Raw genomic sequence first — 16,854 nt, 5'->3', positions numbered from 1 at the left:
AGTCATTGCAAATCCCGAAAATATTTACACCTCCTCCAGAACCGCCTTGACCAGCCCACGCTTCTCCACTCGGTTATGATAGTGACGCAAATTGGAAAACCGGCCGGGTAATTTGCCTCTGGTTTGTACGATTCCCCACAGGACTGGCCAGAGGGAGCAGTCGTCGATGGTGAAAACACTTCCTCCCAGATAGTGTTTGCCATCCAGTGCTTTTTCCCATGGCCGCAAAATGTCGAGTGCGTCTGCGCGATCACGGTGCTGTCGCCAGCTCGCCAGCAGTTTTTCAATCTCGGGCAGGTGAGCGCCTCCTTGCAGCCTGTCTATACCGGGACGGGGTGCTTCGAGATGAGCCTGCTGTGCGAAATAGTTCATGATCTCGACATCACCAGCGACAATGGTGTCATCTGTCCCGATGTAGACTGGCCGTTTGTCACTTGGCTTGACAGATGCTTGTTCAGCAGTCACCACATCATAACGTAGACTGCTTTCACTCAAACACAGTCGGACTCGAAGATTCGCTACCGGGTCATCTCCTGGGATCACTTGCGCAGTCGATGCGGTGACAAAGTTGACCACGTCAAATCCACCACCGTACACACCGTCCCAGTCGAACTCGGTGGAATGGTTCTCCTGGCCGAAAGCGTGGATAAGTCGCTGGGTTCCAGCTGCATCACCGTGTATCACTGGCCTTGTTTGACCCTGTTCCTTAGACACGGCACCCTGGCCCCAGATGGTATCGCCCGTTGGGTTTAGGAACGTCCCGATGTGTCGGAACGTCAATGAGATACGTTCACCACCGTATGCTCGCTCTTCAACGGACTTCTCTGGCTCAGGACGCTTATCCGGACGAATGCCGTGTAGCCAGCGCATGTTCGTCTTCTGACCCAAGACAAACAGTGACTCGTGTGGCAGAGGAATGCGCTGTGACTTCCTGGTCGAATCTTCTTCGGCAGCCTTTGCACGCAGGACCATGACGCGCTGAGCGCCCAAGCTGACATTGCAGATGTACGAATCGCGAGCAATGTCCAGTGTCTTGTCAGAGTGCTCTGAGATGCGATCTTGCCCATCACGGTAAAGCTGAATCAGGGCATGATTCAGTGGGTGGCCCAGAATCTGCTCAACAATGACACGAATCCGATTGACAGTCTCCGTAAACGGATGCAAAGGTGGCGACTCGTCAGCTGGGTGACGGTAAATTGGAATCGACCCATCAGCCTGTGCCCTTCCCTGGACAGCTACCAGTCGTGGGACCTGGCCTGACATATGGTACATTTTCTGCCATGCTACCTCGCGTCGAATTTTCTCAAAGGCGTCTGATGGCAAGTCCAAGTCATAGACGATGCGAGAATCACTCTCTCCGATCACATCACCTGGTCCATGGAGGTCCTGGGATGGCTTCGACCTGCGCGCACGTCGAGCATCAGATCGCGAGCTTGTCTTATGTTTCTCGTCTGGTCGTCTAGCCCGGCGCATTCTCGGGCGCACCTTCTCGTCCGCTTGTTCTCGGGGTGGACCATAACGATCCTTAGCGCGGGCGATCTTGAGACCCGGTTTGTCATCCTCCTCCTCGTCGTTCACACCGTCAGGCTCATGGCCATCCGTAGCCCGAAAATCAAAGTTATCCAGAACATCTTCTATGCCCGTGGATCTGGCCGGTCGTGGTTTGGAATCTCCCTTTTCGGCGATGCGATCCGTTTCCTGCCAGTCGAGTTCTTGCATGAGCTCCCCAGATGTTATGCCGTTCGCACCAAAGATATCAGCCATGCGCCGCATTGCTTCTTCGTGTCGTTCAAAATTCCGGAAACCCAAACAGTCTTCAACTAAAGTAACAGAGAAACCCAAAGTAGCAGCGTCGAGAACAGTCGCGTAGACAGATACGTTGGATAAAGAACCGCAAATGTAAATTTCAGTGATGAGTTGAGAGCGAAGAGTCAGAACGAGTCGGTCGTTGCGCAAAGCAGAATAGTCGGATTTGGTGGTCAGAATGTCATGCTGTGAGTCAAAGGCAGCCACAATCGGCGCAGGCAGCTGTCCCCCGGGACTGTGAGAATCGCCACATCGAGAAGATTCCGCGGATAGAAAGGCTTCTTCGTCGTTCGGTACGTTGCCTGTATGACTCTTCTTTTTGCTGTGGTCTTCTCCCCCGCGACCTAGCACCACCAACTCCTGCTCATTCGCGTCGACCAGCTCCCGACGAGACTCATAGTACGATTGTATCCAGAACACGCTTCCCGTAGAGCGAAAGGCACTGGCGAGTTGAGGCAGAGTGTCGAGAAATTCGGCGGTGTTGGGGACATATAGAGCTCCAGAGGGACGAACAAAATCGGTTTGGAAGTCGAGTAGGAGAAGGGCTTTTCGGGTCTTGACGGTAGGGACACCGCCAAAAGCAGCAAAGAAGTTCATCGTCGCATTAGCATTATCTTAGAGGTTATATAGGAAATGTGGTGTTGTTTTAGAGAAAAGTGGTGGAACAAATGTCCCGTAGTAGGTGCCTGAGGTGTGAGGCATCAACAACGGTCAGCAACGGTGACAGCGTCATGACCACACTCGATACTACTATAGTAGACCACCCTACTCGTACTCTGTACACGAAGACTACTTCATATAAATCCTAGCATTGGCATAGCACAATTACAATTACAATACAACTACACTTTTTCATAAACGAACACACAATTCTAGACTCACTCACCCAGACTACTGGCCAATCACAATGCCTCTCCGACATCGGCCGGGGAGCAGCAGCCCAACTCCGGTCACGTGCAACCCCAGTCACGGGCAGCCCGCGTATAAGAAAAGCCCCAACCTAATCCGTCCCTCGACTTTTTCTCTTCCTTTTTTCACTCAATTGACTCTCTCCTCTCTACTTCAACTCTCCCCTCTTACTCTATAACCACCGCAATGGCTTCTCGTGGTCTCCCCCGTGCCCTCCGCTGCGCCCGTGTGGCTGCCCCTCGCTCCGTCCTCTCCTCCGCCCTCCCTCGTCCCGCTCTCGCTAAGGCTGCTGCTGCTGCTGCTGTCCCTCGCATGACCATTAACCAGCAGCCCATCCGTGGTCTCAAGTCGATTACCTTTGCCGATTCGACCGAGACCGTCTACGAGCGTGAGGACTGGCCCCGCGAGAAGCTCCAGGAATTCTTCAAGAATGACACTCTTGCTCTGATCGGTTATGGCTCTCAGGGTCACGGTCAGGGTCTGAACCTGCGTGACCAGGGTCTCAATGTCGTTGTTGGTGTGAGGAAGGACGGTGCTTCGTGGAAGGAGGCTGTCCAGGATGGCTGGGTTCCCGGCAAGAACCTGTTCGATGTCGACACTGCCGTCGAGAAGGGTACCGTTGTCATGAACCTGCTCTCCGACGCCGCCCAGAGTGAAACCTGGCCCGCTCTGAAGCCCAAGATCACCAAGGGCAAGACCCTCTACTTCTCTCACGGTTTCTCCCCCGTCTTCAAGGACCTCACCAAGGTCGACGTCCCCGAGGATGTCGATGTCATCCTCGTCGCCCCCAAGGGTTCCGGCCGTACCGTCCGCACTCTCTTCCGTGAGGGCCGTGGTATCAACTCCTCCATCGCCGTCTTCCAGGATGTCACCGGCCAGGCCAAGGAGAAGGCCATCGCCATGGGTGTTGCCGTCGGTTCCGGCTACCTCTACGAGACCACCTTCCAGAAGGAGGTCTACTCCGACCTGTACGGTGAGCGTGGATGCCTGATGGGTGGTATCCACGGTATGTTCCTCGCTCAGTACGAGGTTCTCCGTGAGCGTGGCCACTCTCCCTCCGAGGCCTTCAACGAGACCGTCGAGGAGGCCACCCAGTCGCTGTACCCCTTGATCGGTGGTAACGGTATGGACTGGATGTACGCCGCCTGCTCGACCACCGCCCGCCGCGGTGCCATCGACTGGTCCAGCCGCTTCCGTGACAACCTCAAGCCCCTCTTCAACGAGCTCTACGACCGTGTCCAGGACGGTACCGAGACCCAGCGCTCGCTCGACTACAACTCGCAGAAGGACTACCGTGAGAAGTACGAGAAGGAGATGCAGGAGATCCGGGATCTCGAGATCTGGCGTGCCGGCAAGGCCGTCCGCTCCCTCCGCCCTGAGAACCAGAAATAAATAATGTAATGATAGGATGGGAAAAATTTACGAATGTACTATGATTCAATATTAATTGATTGTTCAATTTTTTTTTTTTTTTTTTTTTTTTTTTTTTCCACCACATCGGCTGTGTCCGACCCCGTATTGGCGATGTCCGGAGTAGTAGATAAGCAGTCATTCCCCAGTTTTATCATTTCCTTTCTTTCTTCTCCAAGAATAGTTATACCAATTCAATTGTTACAACCACAATCAAAATGCTCCCCTCCCCCGTGGCCATCCACGCCGCCCACTCCCTAATCAATCCCTACATCCACCATACCCCCCTCCTAACCTCCCGCACCCTCAACACCATCGCCTCAACCCCTCAATCTCCCGAGTCACTGGCTGGAACACCCTTCGAAGGCCAGGACCCATCCCACCCACGCCTGCGCTTCTTCTTCAAATGCGAGAATTACCAACGCATCGGCGCGTTCAAGGCGCGCGGGGCATTCCATGCATTACTGCGGCTTGTCGAGGAGCGCGGGGAGGAGTGGGTTAAGAGGAGGGGTGTTATTACACACAGCTCTGGTATCCTCACCACTCCCTTCAATTTCTTATGAACTACCTAGAGAAGTAGTAGCTAATAAAAACAGGAAACCACGCCCAAGCCCTCGCCCTCGCCGCCTCGACGCTGAATATTCCCGCATACATCGTCATGCCTCGTATCAGCACTTCCTCCAAAATCGCCGGGACACAATCGCACGGCGCAGAGGTTATTTTCAGCGGATCGACCAGCGTTGAGCGCGAAGCTGTCGTGGCCGACATCCAAGGCAGAACGAATGCGATTCTCGTGCCGCCGTATGACGACTATAACATTATCTGTGGACAGGGGACGACGGGATTGGAGCTTGAGGGGCAATATTGGGAGACTGTGAGGGAGGAGCCGGGTCTTAGTGCTCATGCTGGCAATGGCGGGGGCCTTGACGCTGTGATCACGCCTATTGGCGGCGGTGGTTTGAACGCCGGCGTAGCGACGTTCTTCTCGGACAAATCGACGCGGGTTTTTGGCGCTGAGCCGAATTTCGAAGGTGCGGATGATTGTCGTCGTGGGTTGGAAGCCAGAGAACATGTTCCGGCTGTTAGTACGTTGACGATAGCTGATGGACTGCGTACGCCGGTTGGTTTGCTGAATTGGGCTATCATCTCGAATCCGAGTAAGGTAGCTGGTGTCTACGCTGTGACGGAGGAGCAGATCAAGGCTGCTATGCGGCTTGTGCTGGAACGCATGAAGGTTGTTGTTGAGCCGAGTGCGGTTGTGGGATTGGCTGTGTGTTTGTATAACGAGGATTTCCGACGACGGGTTGTCACGGAAGCTGGAGAGGAGGGATGGGATATTGGAATTGTATTCAGTGGTGGAAACACAACCGTGGAGGCCATTGGAAAGTTGTACAGTTAGATACTCATCAGACATACACACCATCTCTATCCACACCAAACACGAACGTCCCTCTACTCCGTCCCTCCAACCCCTCAACCACTCTCCTCGGCCACTCCTCCCTCCCCAACCCATTCACACAACCCAAAAAGCTCCCCTGCCCGTTCGCCCTTACAACAATCCTCAACGTAGGAAACAGTCCCCAAGGCGGCGGCAACGAGCACCGAAACGCCACCAACTCCTCACCAGACACGGATGCAGCCCTCCCAACCCAAACTGTAGTCGTATACACAACCGCGCACCCAAACACGCTCTGTACCTTTTTCAACGCCCTCACAAGCTCGGCGTACATATCAGCAATATAGAAACTCTGTTTCAGTCTGCGGTCATGTTCGATCTCAGCGTGCGGACGGCCAATCTCTTCGATCCGGGCGATTTGGTCGCGGAGTTTATCTTGCCAAAAGAAGGATGTTGCACTGTCGATAAGGATTGCGTGGAGGGATCTTTTTGTGGAGATGTGACGGGAGATGTCGAAGAGGTAGGATTCTAGGGAGTGTATGGTTGCAAGAAGAGATGCTGAGGAGGTAGGGCGGAAGACGTGGATGTGTTGAAGCGATGTGAGGAGAGTGGTTTCGATGTCAAGCTGCTCTACCATCTGCTGCTTTAGTCTCTGTTGAATGATACCCCGGGCAACAGCAAGCAGACGATCCGCGTCAAATCGCCCATCCGTATCAATAAAGACAACAGCAGCATTCCGTCCACCGATCTGGATATTATCAATCATCGCCGGCAAAACAGCAATGGCCGTGAGATGATACAGTAGCTGGGACTTTCCAGCCGCCGACGAGGTACTTGAGATCTCGACCACCGGGTCTGGACGAGCCCTGACTCCATGATGTGCTCTGTCTTCTGGTTGTAAATTCGAATTCTCATCTGGGTGTTGCTGAGGAGCAGGGACGGGCATGAAGACTTCCAGCAGATTATCTAGAGCTCTGACGCCTAGACGGCTGCTAGTTTCATCAGGACATATATTTCTTAGATCATGTAGAATCTACAATTATCAGTAGCTGTTCATCAGGTTCGTAAGTTGGTGAAAACATACCTCATCCAGTCTCGCTTCAATCACCTCCCCAAGCAATTTCTCCCCGAAACTGGCGGCCATTTGCGCGGCTTGAAGAGGAGATGATCATAGCAGTATTAATAGCACTATAAATTGGCTATACATTGTATTTCGTTGTAGTTATCGAAGGTATCATTCATAAAAAGCTGTAGACCGATGCTGTCAGAAGCGGAACTCCGCAAAACCTCCGAGATCCCACATTCACCTCGCGCCCATACAACCACCACTACTCACCCCCAAACAAACAACAATCCCAAATAAATATACCAACAGCGCAATGGCCCCCCTCGTCCCGGTCTTCTCCTCCGAAACCCTCCCTTCCCACGTCAACACGATCCGGCGAAACTTCCACGAAGAAAAGCGTCGCAAAGGGCCCGCGATCGACCTGAAAGAATGCCCACTGCTCGAGATGGTGCAGTACTCGTGCAATCCGCCGCAGGATGGGATTCCGACACCGGGAAGTATTGTGTGTAAGCCGGTTGTGCGGTTGTTTAGACGGTATACCTCTTTTTCTGTGGGTTGGTTGTTGTGGTTGTTGACGGAGGCTTGCAGATGCGCCGGGTTAACGGTTGAGACGACGTCGTGGGAGCCGATTCGGTTGGCGAAGGAGGAGGGGGCGAAACGCGCATCATCTTGAAGATTGGTTATATTTATTGCATAGCAGGAGTTAGGGTCTACGGTTCAGACATGGTCATGAAATTGATTGCTCCAGGGTATCTCTCTCAACACAACAAGAAATAAAATGCAAAACACCTGACGCCATTCCTTCCAATGCAACAGCAACATTATGTGCTCACCCAGTTATCCATCCGCGAAAGATTCCCCGTCTCAGGCTTGCCATTCGGCTTCTCTTCTGGTTTTGAATGATTCTCTCCACCTCTTGACGACGCAGTCGTCCGACGCCAGAGATCTCTTTCGCAGTTGATTATCGGTGGCAACTCGAGATTCAACGAAACCTTCGACCGAGATGTCTTCAATTCCACATCTGCCCCAGCACCCGAATCAATCTCCATTGGCGCCGCCATCCCCGCCACTGTCGTGTTCTTCGGCGACTTCTTCGCCAGCGCTTTCACCGTCTTCTCAAACATACTATCCATGCTCTCCATCCGCCGACCCCACAGCTTCTTCTCCCGCCCTGCCGAACCAAGCTGGTTATCCTGAAACGCGGCACGAGCCAGCTTCCGTAGAGCCTCCTCTCCATGTCGCCCATCTTCTGTCGCGCGCTCACGAATTTTCCTCGGGTCTGATTCTCGTTCCGTAAACACAGGCGTGTGGCGGTATGTATGTTTGCTGGGAAATTCGGGGAAATGTTTCGGAATATGCGCGCTCCTGGCACGGTCGTCTTCGCCGCTGAGCTGCGGACCAAGGAAGGATATACCTTTGAAGGAATCTTCTTCTGGCGGGGGGCTCGGTAAGAGTGTCGGAGTCGGTTCAGCGGTAGGATATTTGAGGTAGGGAAGGAGGTCATCGGGCGACAAGTGATTTCGTGTCAAGGCGTGTTCGAAATCCTGCGGAATAGGCTGTATCCGTCGACTACTAAGCATCGACTGATGCACGTAGGAAACAAACGTCACGAGATCTGTCACAATAAACCAAGTCAACCCAAATATCCAAATGCAATCCACATCCCTAGAACCAAAACAAAACCAACATACACTCCTCGGCCGCACTGCGAAACCCATCCATCGCAACCGGCTCCGCCAAATCAAACCCACTCTCCCTCAACGACACCCCAATAGCGCGATTCATCAAATGATCCACGGCGGCATTATCAGCGATAGCGGGCTCCGCGAGCACCGGCGTAACGGGACTCTGGAGCTGGTGCCGGTGGTGATATGGACGCTTTAAGCGTTTGGAATCGGGGCCTTCGGTTGGTCGCTCTGATTGCGACGAGGAGGAGCGTTTTATGGCGGGTTGCGAATCGAGCATTCCGATTCTTCGCGGGGGGGTAAAAATTAGGTGGAGGTGTAACTGTAGTCGTATGTAGTAGGAGTGAGAGTCGGAGCTCAAAACGCGGTTGGTCACGTGTTGGTGCCTGAGGCCACACTCGGATAATGACCTAGGATAGACGATATTTACTGCGTAAAGAAAAATAATTCTAACCCATAGTCAATAATTAACACAAACAATAACTAAAGCGTAGCTAAGTAGTTCTGTTCTCTCCGTAGTCCAACCACAACCGCTGCTTACTGTACACCCGACGGAAACCAATTCAACCTCAACTTTCCATCATCGCTCGACTCCCGCCCGCCTCGCCTGCCTTTTCCACTCCCTCCCACGCCCCGAACCACATCGTTCGCCAGCTTCCCTCCGTCCTCGTCCTGAGTCGCTTGCTCACATCCATTTTTCGCAATGGCCTCCGCTATTCCCCCTATTACCGGCGTATGTTTTCCTCCCTCGCTTTCCTTGCAGCGGGTGATCAGCCCACGGGTTTTGCTCAAGAGCTGTCGGTTTTGTTTGAGGGTGCATTGGCTAATTGTGTGCTAATAGATGCTCCGCCGGGGTCTTGTTCTTGACCTGAGTACCGCTTTTGGTGAGTTTGTCTTTTGACTCTCTGTCCTCGATATCGCATCGCACCACACGATCGCCGGGAACGCGGATGTCTGTCAGAAGTCGGATATCTACACAGACGAAATACGCAAACACCACGATCAAATTCACACAGGCTGGGAAGCGACAATTGACTAACTCTGTCAGGCTTCGGCACCACCTTCGGTTACCTCTGGTGGTACGGTATGTACATCAACCACATTATCCTCAATGCGAAAGACAAAACCGAACACCCTCTAACAATGAGTAGGCTTCCACCTCGACCGCGTCCGCGACCGTGACACCTACTACGCCAAGCTCGACCAGGAGCGTGCCTCGCAGAAATAAATTCGTCCTCGGTCCTAGTCAACTGTTCATGGCAATGTTGGTGGACCGTTCGTTTGTCGATACTATCGATAGCATGGAATAAAGTCGTTATGTTCTGATCCACGGGTCGAGGTTGAAGACTTGTATATATGTACCTCTACATCTCGAACTTGCACCCTGCAACAAGTTTATCCGGACCACTCTGGCAGCCCAGTGATTGTAGCTCGTAAGGATCTATCCAGTCGCTAATTATCATATACACGTGCGTATCAATCGTAAGACCTCCGTGTCCGGCATCTACCGCAGCACACGTTCAAAGTCATTCCCCCTCACCGAACCACCAGCCATCGAGCTCCGCACATGCCGCTTAAACGAATCGCGGTTCGTACGCAAATCCTCCGCGGCCTCTTTATTCAACGGATCGGACGCATTCGGTTCAAGGAAGAGGAACTGCCCATTAGCATCCACCTCACAAAACAATCAACCCAAACCCGGAAGAAAACCAACCTGCATCCCCACAATAACCGCATTCAAATTCAACACCGGCTTCCAATCCTCCCTCAGAATATTCAAACAAACATTCCCCTCGAGATCAATATTTGGATGGTAAATCTTCTGCGTACACTTCACTTTTGGCGGATCATGCGGAAAGTTCTGGTTCACAGCAAAGGTGAAGTGGAAGACGCCGCCTTTGTACATTCCCTCGTCGGGCTCGATGGTAAGCGTGAAGTTGAGGATGTCGTCGGGGTTGGGGAAGGACATTTTCATGGTGCTGCCGAGGGTGAGTTCTTGAAGGTCTATCATCACCATCACTTCGTTAGCTTCCTTTCTTTTTACTTCTTTGAGGGGACGATGGTTGGAGAGGATGAGGAGAGTACCTCGCTGAACACGCAGCTGCGCGGGAGTGACCTTCTTCTTCTTCTTTCCTGCTGCGGCATCTGCATTTTCAGCTTGTTGCTGTTGTTGTTTCTGTTCCTGTCAGTATCGACCGTGGTGGATTGATGCAGGTGAAGAAGGCTGTACCATCGACCAGATCTTCAACATCTTGAATCACACCTCGCCCGGGCGTAGACTGTTTTCGATAATTCGCGGGAAGAGGATATCTGGGTATCTGAGGTATTGTAATAGTATCGAGAAGAAGGAAAAAAAAAAAAAAAAAAAAAGTCGAGTACCGGCGTTGGAGGAGGAGCGGTTGTTGGAGAGTCTGGCGGGGTTGTCGCAAGTGGGCAAACAATTCTCAGCGACGAGTCTGTCAGAACAAAGGCTTATTCTGCGCGTAATACACCACTCTGAGGTAAAGACACGATTGGAAAATGCAAAGCAAGCAGAAATCAGCAAAAGCAATATGTCAGTAAGTCTGGCAGCCAAAGGCGGAAAAGCCTGACGCCATCGCCACTCCTACACATTCAAGTTTTATAGTGAAGCATAATGCATCCATTGCTCTAACCGCTAAAAAAAAAAAAAGAAACAACAAACGTCAAATGCTTTCACCATAGTCCCTGCAAGAAATAAAAACAATCCAACTTCAATCAATGAAAAGCAAGCAGAGAAAACAAAAAAATATGTAGGTAATAAGGTGTAGCAGTCGACAATCAGTGAACGAGCATCGTATGTAAAGTACAAAAATCGCGACAAAAATAAAACCAAGAATGACTCCTCGAGACGAGAGTCGGTCTGATCTTCTTTCGTTCCTTTCCCCATCCGCGTCTACCGTCTGGCAAAACAGCACATAATACCCGTTTTACCCAAGAACCAGCAGGCTCCGATGAAACGGACCAGAGCGACAGCCGCGTTCGACCACAGCAAGGCTTGGAAGAAACGCTGAGTCCTATCGGTAGCAGTGTTCTACATTCGTTAGTTTTGTTTGTCACAAGAGAAGAAAGGTAGGAGCTTACCGTAAAACCAAACTTGTCCACACCGTCGCTGGTGATGCAAACCGCCATAAGCGCGTTACTGAAGATCCAAAAGGTCACAAGCCGTGTACGGAAACTCTTGTACGAGTCGTCCAAGCTCTTCTCCTCGTGCTCAACCGGCGCAACGTACGGAGTCAGCGCGCGCTTCACCGTGGCTTCGAACTGACTGTCGATATCGGCCTGGGGCTTGTCGATTTCCTCAATCACTGCATCCTTACCACCATCCTTGGTGGTCGTGACGGACGGCAGAGCATCGGCCTTGTCCGAACCCTTGGTACCCCACGAGACGTCGTGCCAGTTGCTAAAGGCATACACGTTGAGAATGTTGATGTAGGAGGACTGCACACCCATGTAGGCCGGGAACGAAGTGAACATGTGCCACGGGTCCAGGTACATGAACGACGCAACAAAGTAAAGACCAAAGGTGGCGGCAAGGGCAATGATGATGATACCAGCACCGCTCGAGGAGAAGAACGACTTGAGGAACCCGCCCAGACCGTTCGAGGTATCAAAATCCATCGCATCCTGTCCAGTAAAGGCATGAATCACCAGGTACAAGGCATCGACGACCACATAGATCTGGATGACACCGAAGACAATGAAGGAGGCCAGGTAAGAATACCTGGATCCCTTTGGACGGTTACCCAGGGCGAGGATGAATTGCAACAGCAGGAAACCAAGGTAGCAGTATTTGACGATCGTGTTGACAATGGGAGTCGCGGTGGCACCAAAGGGGAAACCCTTTTGACCATTGCTACTACTCGGGGTACCGACCAAGTCCATAATGACCGTCGTCGTAAGCCAGTACGATGCAAGAGAGAACCAAGTCAAAAAGGTGTTGAAAATGTTGTACAACATCTGAATGTGCAAGAAGAACATGCGGATAATGTTATGCCCACTCTTGTACATCCGACCAAAGTGCATGAGCGAATAGATACCGGCTGCGAACGAACCGTTCAACCAACGACGACGCTGGGAGATGAATTCCGCAGCACCCTCGGGCACGTCAGTCTCACCCTTGGAGGCCTTGACATACGACAGATGCCACTTGGAACCGGCTTTGGCGACCAATTCAAAACAGAGAATACGGTCTTCGGCCAAGAACATGTTCTTCTTGAAAATGTTCATGCCCTCGATACCCTTCTTACCCAGCTGCTTGGAAAGGGTGTGATCACCGTGGAAATATTGCTCCAGAGGACGACCCATGATGGCCCGGAAACGGTAGGCAGAGAAGGCACCAGGCAAGACACTGACATACCCGAATGAACTCTCGAGAGGTTTGTCAAGAATGTTACTGATCTTGTACTCGAAGTTCTGAGCGGCGACCAAGGGGTTGATCAGGTTCTTCCAACCCTTACCCAACATGGCGTGGATTTCACCACAAGCACCTCCCAGGTCCTTGTCGTTATAGAAGGCCTCCCAGAGGGCGAGGAGTGACTTGTGGCCGGGTTTGGTACCAGCATCCAGCAGAATGACCACCTCGGGGTTCAGAATGCGACCAAAAGCGTTGAACAGCCATCTGTGCGAGTTGATCTTCTTGCTATTCTTCTGCTTCAAACAGAACATCATCTGCACGGGCGGGAGGGTACTCGGGCTGTCATCGGTGGGCCGAATCAGCTGCTGATTGGGAGTCACCGACAATTGAGTCGTGTATTCAAACTAAAACGATCAGCGTCTGAATCGAGTCCACCGGGAAGTGGGGGGGGGGGGGGACATACGATATGCGCCTCAGTCTGCTTTCCATCGACGTCACGCTTCATGACACCATCCTGGTAGATACCAACTGTGGCCAGCACATCCAGCGTATCCTTGTCGCAGGGATCGATACCGTCAAAGACCAAGCAGACGACAATCTTCTGCCAGGCAGGACCACCTTTGTTCCAGAACTCGGACTTTTTGATGTTGACAATCTCACGAATGTTCTGCATGACACCGTGGAGAGTACGAGCGGTGAGGGTCTTGTCTTCGTTATAGTAGGTGATGGCGATGAGCAACTCGGTGTGACGGTTGTACATGGCGGGACGGAGGTTGTAGCCATTGTGCAGGGTGAACTCGTTGGGGTCACAGGTGGCCGCGGTGTCTATCAATTGTTAGTCTTGTTCCAGGTGTTTGTTGGGAGATACCAAAACGTACATCGCATGTGGGTGAATTCCTCGCTGCCACCTTCGAGGTCATTGCGGTACTTGGCCTGGATGGCATTCTGGATGGCACTGGGGGAGGGGTAATCGACACTCAGGACGGAACCCTGGACCAGCTTAACCTTTCTGGTCGCATAACGTCTCAGACCACCGCCGCCGCCGCCGCCGCCGCCGCCGGAGCCGGAGCCACCGGGGGCCTGTCGTTGGCGCCACGCCTCAGTGGAGGAGGTCTCGCTGCGAGCGTACGGGGAAGCCACACGACCGGGCACGCCAAAAGCGGCGGCGGGGTTGTCGGCGGAGTGACCCGAGTAGACGGAGCCAGCGCTGTAGGGATCGTTGAAGGAGGCCTCGGGAGCGTAGGTTTCGGTCAGACTGTAACCTGAGGTAGGGCGCGCGGGAGACAAGCTGCGTTGGTGGGCGTCGTCGAACGGGCCCTGGCTAGAGAGCAGGCCATGGGCAGCTTCTTCTTCGTGTTCGTGGCCAAACTGTGCCCGTTAGTAACTCTCTTCTTCAAATGCTCCCAGCAGAGAAATTGGAACTCACTTCGGCAGAGGGAATGTCCTGAAGGCGATGGCCGGCATCATCGTAGTTGATGGGTGACTGCGCACCCGAGCCGTGATAGGCCATGGCGTAAGGGAGAGCAGGAGATTAATTAAGCGTAAGACAAGCGTAGACACACACACACAGAGAACAAAGTGCAAAGAGCAGCGAAAATTCTTTTCTGTCTTTTAGCGGTGGAAAAGTGGCCACCGAAGCAAGGACGAAGCGGAAAGGGGAGTGTGAAAGAAAGGTAAGAATTGAGGGGGTATCCGAAAAAAAAAAAAGAAACAGGAGCAACCGCGTCCCGACTTTGATAAAAAAGAAAAGGGTATCAACAGCAAACAGAGAGATGCAGGGAAATGCAAAGATGCAATGCAAAGATGCAAATACAGCAGTATTTGTACGGAGTACTTGTATACTGAAGAGGCAAAGTAGAGCCGTGGATCTTTTGCGGAAGGAACGAAAAGTCGATCCGAAGAGAAGCCGCCAGGGCTGAGCCTGAGAGAGTGTGTGAGAGAGTGAGGGTATGTACTCAGAAGAAAATACTCCCAGCGATGGGAGAAGAGAGAAGAAGGAAAAGAAGAAAGATAGAAAGAAAAAGATGAGCGATGGAAGATGAATGGAAGGAGAAGCGAAACTTTTTTTAGGCCAGTTTGCTTTTAGTCTCTCCTAAACGCCTCTTTTTGACGGCGTTGGCGCCAGTAGTGGACCGCGTTAGAGCGCACTGCCGTTCTTTTTTTATTATTTCTATGATTCAGCTGCCAGTACAGAGTACATGGCAGTATCCAGCAGATACATCTTCGGAGTCTACCAGAGGTACGGCTTCTCTGTATCTGTATGCTTATATCTGTATGCTTGTACATAAAGTACACTGGTTCGGGGGATTTTCCGGATTCTCTTTTTTCCGCATCCTCACTACAAGTACAAGTCCTTATATATACGGAGTACAGGTACAAGATACTCTGCAGTCTTTGCTGTTCTCAATCATTCTCTCAGTTCAATTCAATTTCAATTCTCAGGCTGTCAACTAACTCGCTCAATCAGGGTCTGTGGCTGGAAAATTGGCGAAAATGGCTCTCTTCTGAAACATTCAATGCGGTGTGGGTGGCGGTATTTTATTACCTCTCATACCCCTCCGATAGATTCGCCATGACAGCTGTACAGGTAGATCTATAACTCCATTCGAACTGCCATTGTAGTACAATAGTCGTGATCTAGACAGGAAAAGCAACATGATTATCCTAGTTAGAGAATCATGCTGACTGAGAACAATTGGTACAGAGTACTCTGTATAGTAATTACACCATCAGGGTTCTCAGAGTTCATTCAGGGGTATGCTGATCCCAAAATGGTCAAGACCCAGTTAAATATAGCCTTGTGGAACTGGTTCCAGACCGCCCACCGACTATTGGCCAATCATTGCCTTTACGCTATGAGCCAAGGCAAATCCTTAATTCAGTCCGCAGCCAATCACAGGACGGTTTGGCAATGATGTTTCACTTTTAGACTGGCAGTAACCCACCGCTTTCTGGATTTCACGACTGGTACGGAAGTTACCGCTAAACGGAGATTGCTATTCTTAGCTTGTCACCCTGATGAAGATGGTGAGAACACGGAGGTGCCCGATGGAGAAATAGCCGTTGAATATATAAGACAATTGTATAATGGGCGATCATGATATAGTATTTAGCACATACATAGTAGGGATACTCTGGCAGTGCAGTTCTGCGTATGTACAAGTACCTGTAGGTGTACGGAGACTCCGACTCGTATGCATGTACAAGTTACGGACTCGAGAATATCTCCGTCATTGTTGAATAATATTGAATATTGAACACAACTGCATAAAAATCTACTGGGGATAACGCACAGTGCAACGATAATCCTGATAAACACGGGAATCCGACTATCATGGTCTATTGATATAGCCGTCGATATATTGTGTCCGTACCCCGTACCCCGTAGATATAAATGTATTCTCCAGTCTCTGTACTCTGCACAGAGTACAGGTAAGTATATATGACAGTCAACGCATCTCATGCTCTTCTACGTACTCTACTTGTACAGGACTCTACAGGATTCTACCATAGCACATCTTCCTCGTATTCATCTCTTGTGCTGGTCTGATTGGCGCCAATGGAATGTAATCTCCGGTGTGGTCCAGACCCAAAATACTTCCTCCACGCACTGGAGCGGAGACTGTACACTGTTCAGAATACTCTCTGCTATGCAGACTGATGTACTCTGTAGAGACAAGACATCGTCTAGCTATGACAGAGTCTTAGATCCAACAGTATCTACTATGTATCCATGTATATTCATGTAGCTGTGTAGTACTGTACTACTTGTGTGTTATGACAGTCACCTGACCCGTGGCATTAATGTCCGCACAGCCGAAACTCCTCATTCTCCCGCTTTGTCTCGTCTCATCTCCTCTCTCCCTCTTTTCTCTTCTCTCTCTCTCTCTCTCTCTCTCTCTCTCTCTCTCTATCCTTTCTTCTCTACTCTGTATCGCCTTCCTCTGCTCTATCATATTGTTATCCCTTCTCACCTTCTCTCGTTCACCTCCAACGTCTGGGCCAAGGAGGTCTCCCTGATTGACGCGTGGCTCTCGACCGTCAACCCACTCTCCTCGCTCCTCCACCAACCATCTCGGCCACTCCCGTTTCCTGTGGTCGAGACCACGCATAGACAATACTTCTTCTCTCCCCGCCGTGACAGTCATCGTCTTCATACTTCCTTCCTCGACACCCCAGACTATGACCATCGCTTCCTTATCCCACT

The 16,854-nt window shown here is 51.5% G+C and overlaps 10 protein-coding genes across 10 annotated transcripts; 4 read left to right on the top strand and 6 right to left on the bottom strand.

The window, feature by feature from the left end:
* Window positions 1-24: 24 nt before the first annotated feature.
* ASPGLDRAFT_39384 (isochorismatase family protein family) lies at window positions 25-2,403 on the bottom strand (the record flags this gene model as incomplete). The annotated part of the gene is made up of 1 exon (XM_022545074.1): window positions 25-2,403. One exon carries the CDS (start codon window positions 2,401-2,403, stop codon window positions 25-27), a length of 2,379 nt encoding a protein of 792 aa, XP_022396794.1.
* A 498-nt stretch (window positions 2,404-2,901) lies between these two features.
* Window positions 2,902-4,107, top strand: ASPGLDRAFT_39383 (Ketol-acid reductoisomerase; the record flags this gene model as incomplete). The annotated part of the gene is made up of 1 exon (XM_022545073.1): window positions 2,902-4,107. One exon carries the CDS (start codon window positions 2,902-2,904, stop codon window positions 4,105-4,107), a length of 1,206 nt encoding a protein of 401 aa, XP_022396793.1.
* A 236-nt stretch (window positions 4,108-4,343) lies between these two features.
* Window positions 4,344-5,524, top strand: ASPGLDRAFT_135456 (threonine/serine dehydratase; the record flags this gene model as incomplete). Its single annotated transcript, XM_022541383.1, has 2 exons — window positions 4,344-4,656; window positions 4,722-5,524. 2 exons carry the CDS (start codon window positions 4,344-4,346, stop codon window positions 5,522-5,524), a joined length of 1,116 nt encoding a protein of 371 aa, XP_022396792.1.
* ASPGLDRAFT_902462 (putative Rad51 family DNA repair protein) lies at window positions 5,402-6,782 on the bottom strand. Its single transcript, XM_022550485.1, has 2 exons — window positions 6,606-6,782; window positions 5,402-6,554 (listed from the first exon to the last, which is right to left on the bottom strand). The coding sequence occupies exons 1-2, from the start codon at window positions 6,663-6,665 to the stop codon at window positions 5,532-5,534; spliced, it is 1,083 nt and encodes a 360-aa protein (XP_022396791.1). The 5' UTR covers window positions 6,666-6,782; the 3' UTR covers window positions 5,402-5,531.
* A 118-nt stretch (window positions 6,783-6,900) lies between these two features.
* ASPGLDRAFT_69713 (uncharacterized protein) lies at window positions 6,901-7,260 on the top strand (the record flags this gene model as incomplete). Its single annotated transcript, XM_022549398.1, has 2 exons — window positions 6,901-7,121; window positions 7,176-7,260. The coding sequence occupies 2 exons, from the start codon at window positions 6,901-6,903 to the stop codon at window positions 7,258-7,260; spliced, it is 306 nt and encodes a 101-aa protein (XP_022396790.1).
* Window positions 7,261-7,408: 148 nt separating this feature from the next.
* Window positions 7,409-8,552, bottom strand: ASPGLDRAFT_29363 (TBP-associated factor 8 family protein; the record flags this gene model as incomplete). Its single annotated transcript, XM_022543846.1, has 2 exons — window positions 7,409-8,202; window positions 8,279-8,552. The coding sequence occupies 2 exons, from the start codon at window positions 8,550-8,552 to the stop codon at window positions 7,409-7,411; spliced, it is 1,068 nt and encodes a 355-aa protein (XP_022396789.1).
* Window positions 8,553-8,931: 379 nt separating this feature from the next.
* On the top strand, window positions 8,932-9,890 carry ASPGLDRAFT_52007 (cytochrome c oxidase subunit VIIa). Its single transcript, XM_022547652.1, has 4 exons — window positions 8,932-9,005; window positions 9,114-9,156; window positions 9,321-9,356; window positions 9,424-9,890. The coding sequence occupies exons 1-4, from the start codon at window positions 8,976-8,978 to the stop codon at window positions 9,498-9,500; spliced, it is 186 nt and encodes a 61-aa protein (XP_022396788.1). The 5' UTR covers window positions 8,932-8,975; the 3' UTR covers window positions 9,501-9,890.
* Window positions 9,777-10,523, bottom strand: ASPGLDRAFT_135592 (NEDD8-conjugating protein UBC12; the record flags this gene model as incomplete). Its single annotated transcript, XM_022541389.1, has 4 exons — window positions 9,777-9,929; window positions 9,987-10,276; window positions 10,358-10,448; window positions 10,503-10,523. 4 exons carry the CDS (start codon window positions 10,521-10,523, stop codon window positions 9,777-9,779), a joined length of 555 nt encoding a protein of 184 aa, XP_022396787.1.
* Window positions 10,524-11,186: 663 nt separating this feature from the next.
* On the bottom strand, window positions 11,187-14,157 carry chsG (chitin synthase class III; the record flags this gene model as incomplete). The annotated part of the gene is made up of 5 exons (XM_022545071.1): window positions 11,187-11,324; window positions 11,375-13,051; window positions 13,111-13,472; window positions 13,526-14,015; window positions 14,074-14,157. 5 exons carry the CDS (start codon window positions 14,155-14,157, stop codon window positions 11,187-11,189), a joined length of 2,751 nt encoding a protein of 916 aa, XP_022396786.1.
* A 2,254-nt stretch (window positions 14,158-16,411) lies between these two features.
* On the bottom strand, window positions 16,412-16,837 carry ASPGLDRAFT_29361 (uncharacterized protein; the record flags this gene model as incomplete). Its single annotated transcript, XM_022543845.1, has 1 exon — window positions 16,412-16,837. The coding sequence occupies one exon, from the start codon at window positions 16,835-16,837 to the stop codon at window positions 16,412-16,414; it is 426 nt and encodes a 141-aa protein (XP_022396785.1).
* Between the last annotated feature and the right edge of the window lie 17 nt (window positions 16,838-16,854).

Source organism: Aspergillus glaucus (genome assembly GCF_001890805.1).
Source record: "Aspergillus glaucus CBS 516.65 unplaced genomic scaffold ASPGLscaffold_26, whole genome shotgun sequence".
In the NCBI taxonomy this organism is placed as follows: Eukaryota; Fungi; Ascomycota; class Eurotiomycetes; order Eurotiales; family Aspergillaceae; genus Aspergillus; species Aspergillus glaucus.
Note: the sequence above shows the minus strand (reverse complement) of the source record. Positions and strands in the feature narration are given on the sequence as shown.

Excerpts from the sequence above, each read along its gene's own strand:
- ASPGLDRAFT_902462 (XM_022550485.1), bottom strand. The coding sequence starts at position 6,665 with ATGGCCGCCAGTTTCGGGGAGAAATTGCTTGGGGAGGTGATTGAAGCG. Across the intron at positions 6,555-6,605 it reads TTGAAGCGAGACTGGATGAG|ATTCTACATGATCTAAGAAA; the intron begins GTATGTTTTCAC and ends TGATAATTGTAG.
- ASPGLDRAFT_52007 (XM_022547652.1), top strand. The coding sequence starts at position 8,976 with ATGGCCTCCGCTATTCCCCCTATTACCGGC. Across the intron at positions 9,157-9,320 it reads TGACCTGAGTACCGCTTTTG|GCTTCGGCACCACCTTCGGT; the intron begins GTGAGTTTGTCT and ends TAACTCTGTCAG. Across the intron at positions 9,357-9,423 it reads CGGTTACCTCTGGTGGTACG|GCTTCCACCTCGACCGCGTC; the intron begins GTATGTACATCA and ends AACAATGAGTAG.